This window comes from Bradysia coprophila, unplaced genomic scaffold, assembly GCF_014529535.1.
Source record: "Bradysia coprophila strain Holo2 unplaced genomic scaffold, BU_Bcop_v1 contig_588, whole genome shotgun sequence".
In the NCBI taxonomy this organism is placed as follows: Eukaryota; Metazoa; Arthropoda; class Insecta; order Diptera; family Sciaridae; genus Bradysia; species Bradysia coprophila.
The window spans coordinates 719,915-729,608 of NW_023503827.1; the positions used below are offsets into that span (position 1 = coordinate 719,915).

Sequence of the window (9,694 nt, forward strand, 5' to 3'; positions counted from 1 at the left end):
TTCATATGGGTGATGTACACGAGAATTTAATGTGTGGTTTTTTATGGGTACATACATGTAAATGAGTCATAATTATTACCATTGAGTGGGATGTTTAACATTCATATTGAGGGTATCTGTGGTTTTCTAAACATTGTTTAAAATATTTTTTTTAGTAGAAATCACGTTTTAGATGTAACTGAACCGTAGAAATTCTGTTTAAATTTTCTTTGTATAGTAAAGGGAACTCGTAAAAACATGTACTGCATACGAAGAAAATGCTTTTAACGGCTTTGCTCATAGGTCTGACGAGTTCATGAGGCTATTGAAAATTATTGAATCAAATTTACAGCGTAGCACGGAGTTCTGATGACAACCTTTAACTCATATCTCAAACAGATATATCGAAAACGATAACATATATCATTCATTGACGTAGAAATAGAACTTCCATGTCAATAGGATTGATTGGCAGTGCACGCACAATTATAGTAACATTATATCTAATTAATAACATCTGTCTATGCCCTGTGTTCCGAATAAGATGAGCTGATTTAAGAACAAAATCCTATCATCGTATTGAAGGTGCTCAGATTTCAGGTCATTGAATGATTATACCATCATCAATGGCACATGCCTAAATGGCATCCTTTCATTGATCATGATTAGACACCTATTAATTGCAGATGCTGAATATAGACTAATTCAGTGCAGGATTACATTTCATGTAAGAAAAAAATCTCTTTCCAGTGGCTATAAATGAACCTATCGAAAGAAATAAATGGAACTCTGTAACGTTATAGTTTCCATTAAGCTTTAAGCCTTTTGTTTTATGTAACTTGAATTGTGCAATACACCAACCTAAATATGGTTTAAGATTGAATGGCGAATGTTGTGATTGTTACTCCATTCATGTTGATCGGTATTATATGCCTATGTACGATATGGTGCAATATTTCCCGTTGATCGTACATCAGTATATGTGATTCGTATCATATGTACAGTATATTGTCCTCTTGAAAAACGAAAAGTTCAGTATTTTTGTTCTCGAGTTGATGTAAATTGACTTTTCGAACAATTTTCTTTTTTTTTCATCCTATTTTTCGCTTACACAATATCATGTATTATAATGTGGGATAAGCGAAAAATGATAAACGAAGCAATATTTTATTGGAAAATTATATATTCTCTCTGGTAACAAAATATTGGCATTATAATTTATATAGTGAATATTATATGAGACAGAAGGTGATATACCTTTCGTCGTATATTTTATTGTAAAGTAGAAGAAATAAAGTTTTGGTTTGAGCTTCAATAATAATGTTTATATTAACAAAAATATCGTGAAAATCTCTATTGTCAGTTTAGTGATTTATTGCCGTAAGTGCGGTAGCTTAGAGCTCACCATCGGAATATTGCATGCTACTGGGTTTTATTGAGAGGATTTTATTTTATTTTTTTACATGAAAAATATGCGAACTGAATTGAAAGGAAAATTGTGAATTTTTGTGTGTGCTTTATTGAAACGATTTCGACACCTTGTTCAGTATATGCTTAGCCATTATTTAAAAAAAAAAAACTTAATCGCTTAAGTAAGCGACTCATTGGCGCGCGTTGATACAATGTATGCATATAGACAGACATAATTTTCTGTTAAAATTATGGCAATATGGTATATATGGCCGGCAATCCGAATAGAGATTCTTTGAATTTATTTTATATTCGCACATGAATTCTCGTTCTCGGTGCTGTTGACTGTGGCAAGTTAACCTAATTTCGTATTCAAATAAAATACAAGTTTTTTTTCGGTCGTTTTAGTTTAAATGCTAATGACCAATTTAATTATTTTTATGATAATAGTTCTGGATATTATCATATATGTGACATTGTGAATGCTAATAGTATTACATTCGGACTTTTGGGAACAAAGTGTTTTAATTGCATTTAAAATTTCTGTCTTGTTAGATTTTGTATTTCGTTTTTTTTTTTCGCTAGTATAGTCTAAGATTACACACACACAAAACATAATGAGTTTAAGGTTTCTGTGCTTATTTCACAACGGGCATGCCTTCTATATGAGTGGGTAGACGATGATTTGGCATAACATAAAGCTATTTTGTTTTTCTCATTATAACAAAACAAGCATCAAACGCGTATATTGTACTTTAGCGAAATTTTAGCTAACTATTGAAATGTGAGAAAGGTTCAATAATACATAATGCATGTGTTCATTTGCACCAGACATACGAACAATCGCATTGAAATATATTTTTACTTGGGTAGACAGAATTTTGGCTTTTCCAGACAATAACATTATAGCCACACCCAAAATATGAGTTTAAAATTATCGTTTATTTCGTTTATCCGTTTCATTTGATGCAAATCATTGTTGAATGGTAGTTGCCCATTGTTGTTAATTGATGAAAGTTCTCAGAATCTCGTTTGTTTTAAACATTATTAATGTCTTTGTGTATCTCTCTTCTCATCAAAGAAATTTGAAAATCTCTTATTTTCAACCAATTATGAATTAAAATTTTAACGGGTCATCGGGTAAATGACGATAAAATGAAGGTAAACAAAATGCTGACAAAGTACGGGTACACATACAGTCTGCGTAAATATCAAGTAAACTCTGATAAATATGCGAAGTACAAGACGATAAATTTGAGAAATGAAGCAAATACTGATGCAAGTTGCTAGGTTAATGACTGCGATCAAATGGGTAACTGCTATCAAACGATTTAAAGTTATCGTCACCAACCAAATTAAATCTGCAATGTGATGTTGCAAGAGTGAAACCTGACACATTTGAAGTAAAATGAATTTGAAAATTAAAAAACGAAACTGTCGTTTCCATTAAATATTAAGTCGGCGACAGTGATTATTAAAGATTTCTCGCAATAAAACTGCTGTGTGAGTTTCGGATCTTATTTCGTCTGTGCTAATTTTATTTTTGGATATGTGCATATAATATGAGCGTAGGATTCGTTTGAATGACAATGAGTGTATCAGACACTTTCTTGTGATTCACACAGAACCGTTGTTTGGTAAAATTTAATAATCTGCCTACGGATGATTTGTTCTTCTGCATATCCTTCCATCATTTTTTAATGTTTTGTCAAAGAGGTTTCATCTAAAAAATGATAGAACGTACAAAAATGTTCTGTGGCACAATCTCTCGAAGTATGTACAGTATACAAACAATAGTTCGTCTTTGGTGTTTGTTTATGAGTGTTTTACAAGTTTCATTTTCAACGAAAACTTTCAATTCATATAATTAGTGTAACTTGAAGTTTGTTCAACAAACCTAACCAAGCCGTACATCAAATTGAAATGAAATTTCTTGACTATACGTTTTTGTTACGGAGGAAAAGTATAATACTTTTTGTGTCATTCAAGTACAAATAGAAATGACTAAACAATAACTGGAATTACTTTTCGAATATTTTTTTTTTGTTTCATCCGAAATAAATAATGATTCAGCGAAATGAGATTAGCTTCCCTTTTATCTTCCTTTATACAGTTTTCATATTATTCCACTTATTTGTTCAGAATGAAACAGGTATAAAAATGAAATAAATACACCAAAAGGATCACACCTTCGGCAACACAATCCCAACACTGAAAATAAAACCTCATAACTTCAAGATCGCATTAAATAAATCTTTGTTCTCTTCACGGTACACGCCTCTTGACAATAAATTAAAGAGATGTAGTAGCACTTTGACCATGCCACATTCTTCATGCCTAAAAATTTAATCAAACTCAATTTAAATGCCATTTTCATTTATCGCCTCGAATTTCGAAGGAAAAAAATACATTGAAATTCGATGTGTCTTCATGGCTTAACGTCCATACGTTCAAACAAAAATTTTATATTTTTAAACTGATTCAATTTATTGCATCGAACGTCTAATATTTATAAATTCGTATCATCTTGCCGAAATACACAGAGAGAAGCACACAGAAACGATGCAAAGCGAGAATCGTTTAATATCATACATAAGTGATGAAGGATTAGAGGTCAACGTCATGCTATCACAATAAAGTGCAAAAGATTTTCTGAAGAAAAGACTCAAACATTGAAGAATATAATTAGATACGCAATCTGTAAATGGTCTCCACGATTCGTCTATACAATTGTTGCGTTTCTTAATACAGTTTAAGTAAATCCTGAATTCCGATATACGATTTTTCACTGTCACTTTCTTCTTTCGTCCGGGCTTCGTGCAATCGTCATTGGTAAATCGTGTTTAATCATTCACTCTTTAAATGTGTCCACAAAATGCGTGTGCAATTTTGTACTCGCTCGGTTAAAAGTTAAGAATTTATTACGATATTGCTGTTCTACTTTTGAATTATATTTTTGCAGTGACTCTGCAGTAATGGTATAATTAATATGTAGATGCGGAATAGCAGAAATTTTGCAAAATATGAATCTTAACCGAGTTATCGTTTTGGTGCACTTATCTGCAGCTATTGATAGCTCGTACATACAGCACATAGCAAATTATTCAGTGTGAAAACAAAAGAAAACATGTCATAACAAAGAGAATGGCATAATATTTGCATCCGAGCAAATACAATGCGCTAATGCATTTTGTAAATATTTATAATTGTAAAAAAAGAGGTAAAATGTTAAATGTTACCATGGGTAGTAACAAGACACTGTTTTCTCCGTAGAGTGTATACACAAATGTGAATGAGTGTGTTATCGTTAATATTATGTTTTGTTTAAAAATTGATAGATATGTTAATAACGAAGAAATTTCGAGTTGCAATGATGCGTATTTTAGATTTTATGAGTTTCTTTTTAAAGAAATTATTATTTTTTGTTGAAATGTAAACAACAAACGAACACATCACAACGTGATGATCACACAATATTATTATGCATCTGATGAAATTGTGTGTTCCCTCATACAACGTAATAGAAGCGAAGTGAATAAATTTAAATTTAACGTTATGGTTTTTCTACCAATAACGAAATGTGTCGATTCAGTAGTTCTTACAGTTTTGAATTTTATAAACATGTGATTCAAGCGTATGTATACGTGTTCGTACTATCGACGAAATAATTAAGAATTGTTTAGACCATGACCTTAAATTTGATTAAGAACAGTGTAATACATTCTCCAATTAAATATAATTTGCACAACGAACCTATTCGATTTGTACTTCATACCTGACATTGACCTTACGTTATAAAGCTGTGCGGGTCGTTTGCCGTTTTATCGGCACTCTGCTTGTTCGCTCTTCTATCGTGAATATACTTATATACGATCTATCTTGATTTGGTTTACTGGTATATTGTCACAAGGGAAATTATTGTGGGAAGATTAACTGGGAAATAAGTACATGTTGACGCTCATTCTAGTGAATTTAAATAAATTGTATACGAGCTTTAATCGAAAAATATTTGCTGCACAGCGCAATAATTTCTTAACTATCGATCGAGGTAGAAAGATTTGAATAGCGCCATTGTGAAATAATTGGTATCCCCTATCGTTTACAAATTAGAATGCATTCAGAAATGCTTGGAATGTACGAATCAGATACTTCTAAAGTTTTTACCTATCTGTTTTTCGCACTAGCAGATAAAATATCGTATCTATCTGCTTCCAAAAGTTTGTTTTGGCACGTGGGATTACAGCCCTTGCCTTTGGCTCCACATTAAAAATTTGGAAGCAGGTAGGCACTATTATTTTCAGAGTTTCGTCAGTTTTCGATCACAGTTCCAGACTGTTCTATTTTCTCTTCCATTAATTCTACATGGATGATATGATACACATTTCCAAACAACTATGGCTTGAGCAAATTTGCCGTGCAAACCAAAACAAGTCAATTAAGTATAATTCGTCCATGAAAATTCTATATGAAATTATTCGCTAATGTTCCATGCTATAGCAATGTAGAGATTATTCGATTATTATTAATATACTAATTATTGATTGTTCAGTTCCTGTGCGGAATACAAACAAGTCTGATTTATAACCGACGATGCTATGGACGTTTTGGATATAGCATAATCGCCTAATCCTGTTGAATACAATTATTTTGTTTATAGGAACATCAAAAAAGCGCACGCGCATTTCTGTCCTGGAAACATTAACGAACGCTTGCCTCCTTTAATGAGGTTTAATTATTTCCAAGTCAATAAATATTCTGACAAGATTTCAATCAACTTAAGTACTACTATCTTAACAATGAAAAAAAAAGTGCGGATAACAAACTCTACGACTTTTCAAGTATACACACAATTTTCTCACCTTATCATGATGTAAAAGTTATTCTGTTTTCTTAGATGAAGGAAATGTATAAATAATCCCCAATGCTCGTATATCCAATCCAGACCATTAATTTCTTTTTCACCATCAAATTTATTATTTACACTTCACTGCACCGGCTCATATTGATTTTCGTATATACAAACATATTCAATTCATTGAGCATTTTCAGCGTCAGACTATATGGAAGAATCGCGCACAATGGGAGCATTGCTATGTAAGGGAACCAAAACACAAAAGAATGAAACAATTTCACTTTTCCGGCATTTATATACCACACAAACACAAACTGTTTTTTTTCTTCTTCTTCTTCTTCTTCTTTTTTTTCAGTTTACTTAAATTAATATTTAAATTCCCTTTTACAAGACGCGTACCCGTTTGAGACAAAAGCTTAGAAACAAATGAATAACTGAATGAATGAAAGATTAATGCATTTGAAACACATTACACAGTTGGTATGGCACAACACATCAGTATAGTATATAAAATAAAACCCCGCGTGAAATTTTCTTTAAAAATTCGATTTCTTTTTCTAGTTATTCTGTCTGTTCCGATTCAAATCGATACAAGCAGTACAAAGAAAATTGAAAAAAAAAGTCGTTGGTTCAAATATACGAAAAATTGAAAATGGTAAAACAAAAGAAAATATCGAATTTCAAATCACATTCTGTTTTCCGTTTGAAATGGAAATGTTTTCTGTTTCGTCGTATAGGAAACAATACAAAGTGGATGGAGGGGAATGGGGAGGCCGTAAGTAGTAAATGTTTGGATTAACATCAAAATTTATTGGAGCTTCCGAGAGGATTTAAAATACAATAAAAAGCAGACAATGAAATGAAACAAATTATATAAGAATTGTCAATCGTAAAAAAGAATATCCAAATCCCCAAAAATAACTGACTGTGCAATTCCAATTTGAATAAAATTCACTCTTTTTCGTAAATTCCAACTGAATAATCACAATTTAAATTTTATATTAATTTAATTCAAAAATTTCGATTTCAATTTCATTTTCTTCCAAGACGCACCAAAAATGTTAGACACTTTCCACTTGTATTTGCACAAAAATGCCGGTAAAACAAAACATTTCTTCTCTATTTGTTTTTGATGACTTTTTTTCTTTATTTTTCACATGGTTTCAATGCAGTTGACATGCGCGTCGATCAAAACCGCGTGATAAACAGCCACTTAAACGATACTTTCATACAAACAAGTGAACCGCCTAACTGAACGTCAATCGACCAACTAAGGCAGGCATTTTAGTTTTAGCAGGATGATACCGCAAAAGAGAATAAAGTTTTTTTTTTCGTTTTTGTTGTTGTGTGTTGAACATACGGTGTACGCTATGATATTACACATTTTGATAGTCCGACTATAAAAGTAGTCTGAGATTCAATTTTATTCCTACACGATACACATTTTCTTGGTATAGTGTTTTGTTTCGATAGACGCACTACCACTATCGTTTCGACGGACGCTTTATAATCGGAATTTAATGAGATTTTCTTTTTGTGTTTGCTGATTAAATGTATAGTATATTAGTAATAGCCTGTTATACATAGCAGATAGCAGTATTTAATTGGTATTTGCAAAACATATTTGATATTCTCATCATTACACATAAATTCGCTTAATTACTTAAAACAAATCTCAACCAAGAATTTCGGAAATGTTTTTCTTTGACTATTTTTAGAATTGTTTCTCACGGTTACTGGGAAGTAGTGATAATTTAGATATTGGATGGATTGACCAGACAGTAGAAATGATACATTGGATCGTCTTAAGCTTAATGTATATCAAGAAAATTTAATTATAATTTTTCGTAATAAAATGGAGCATGTCGGACGAAACGTTCTTCTTCGGAATGACTAAAAAAATTTATAGAGCAGTCGTAAAAACAATGGAGTCTTCTTAATTGATTCTGTCTGAAGTTTTTTTTTTATGAAAAAAGCTATTATATGAAGCCAATTTGGTTATACGTGCGATTGTTAGAAGTTATTGAATACTTTTCTCGCTGTGGCTGCCAACCGTTCTATAAAAGTTTTAGTGTTGTTTGGTATATAGATTGGAAAAGCTTTAAATGTTACGTTTCCGACATTTGCCATTAAACTTGTTCTATTTAGATAGGAAAATTTTAAACTTTAAATCAGTTAATAAATTTACGAAGTACGGTCCAACTCTGGAAAGCAAATTGGAAAAAAATGATCTGATAATGAAGTGTACGAGATTACAATATAAATAAATATAAATACGTCCATAAGCTACAAAATGTCTAGTATAATATCGATGGAAGTCTGCAGAGTAAAAAACGAAATAAAATTGGAAAGAAGTTTTTTAATTACAATTACAAATGAGATGTCCAATTCAGTATAATAATTGACGACTTAATAATTTTATATTTAAGCAAGCGTATCATGGATAATATTATGTCTCTATTCGGCTAATGGTAATAACGTTTAGATCAGCTGAACTACCTTTCTTATCTCTGTAATAACGTGAGACTTAAAGAGCAAGCATCACAAATTATTGTAATAAATGTGGTTTCGTTCGTATCATGTTACGTACCAGTTGTCATCAATTTTTTTGTCGATAAAGAGAAAAGTTACTTCTTAATGTTTTCTGAATTGAAGAAAAATATAAATTTTATATACTTACGACTTACATGTGCAAGAGCTCGGTACCACTCATAACTTGTTTTTATTAACAAACAAAGTTATTGAAACTATTTGCTGTTAAAACACGACGTACATAAATTTATGATAATTTTGTTAATTTATTCGAATGGGTAGAGTAAATATCTGGAAATCTTAGTGCATAAATGAACTTTAAACATTAACTTATTATCTACAAATTAGTTTTATGTTTTATTGGGATATTAATTAATAATAATTGTGAGTTCTTACGTAGTCGCACGTATTTGGTATGTTATTTTCGTTTATGTGTGCAACTGATTGGAAATAAATTAAATTTTACCTTTTATACAATGCTGCTATCATTAGGGCTATTCCCTTCATTTTATTTATGCTCCAACATATCAAGTATATTTGATTGTATTTGAGTATATCGAGTATAATCGTATCAGTTTGACAACTGCCAGCTGGAAGAAAATGATATTTTTTCCACAGCGGATTTTGATCAAACGAAATGACAAAGTGTTTCCAAAGTCTTATCGCTCAGCAGATATTGATATGATTAAAAAACTAATTACCTTGCCAGACTTCTGAGATCACGCGCTACACGCTGGCATTTTGTATGATCTAAATCCGTCGCGTAAAAAATTTCATTTTCTTCCAGCTGGCAGTTGTCAAACTAATAAGATTATACTCGATATACGAGGTATACTCAAATATCATCAAATATACTCGATATGCTGGATAAACGCTCGTATATCGAGCATAAATAAAATGAAGGGAATAGCCCTAATTTGC

The 9,694-nt window shown here is 31.4% G+C and overlaps 1 protein-coding gene across 10 annotated transcripts in view; it reads right to left on the minus strand.

Moving 5' to 3' along the window:
- The window catches only part of LOC119083351 (collagen alpha-1(XVIII) chain-like), a 141,469-nt gene extending 133,966 nt beyond the window's left edge, over nt 1-7,503 (minus strand). For 8 of the 10 annotated variants that reach the window (XM_037193056.1, XM_037193059.1, XM_037193054.1 and 5 more), the window contains exons 1-2: nt 7,295-7,503; nt 6,249-6,479 (exon numbers count right to left, since the gene is read on the minus strand). In XM_037193056.1, the coding sequence (XP_037048951.1) occupies nt 6,249-6,256 (8 nt within the window). In that variant the 5' untranslated portion in view covers nt 6,257-6,479; nt 7,295-7,503. Of the gene's footprint in view, nt 1-6,248; nt 6,676-7,294 lie in introns of all 10 variants that reach the window. The other 2 variants (XM_037193050.1, XM_037193051.1) reach the window with 2 other exon arrangements.
- Nucleotides 7,504-9,694: the final 2,191 nt, after the last annotated feature.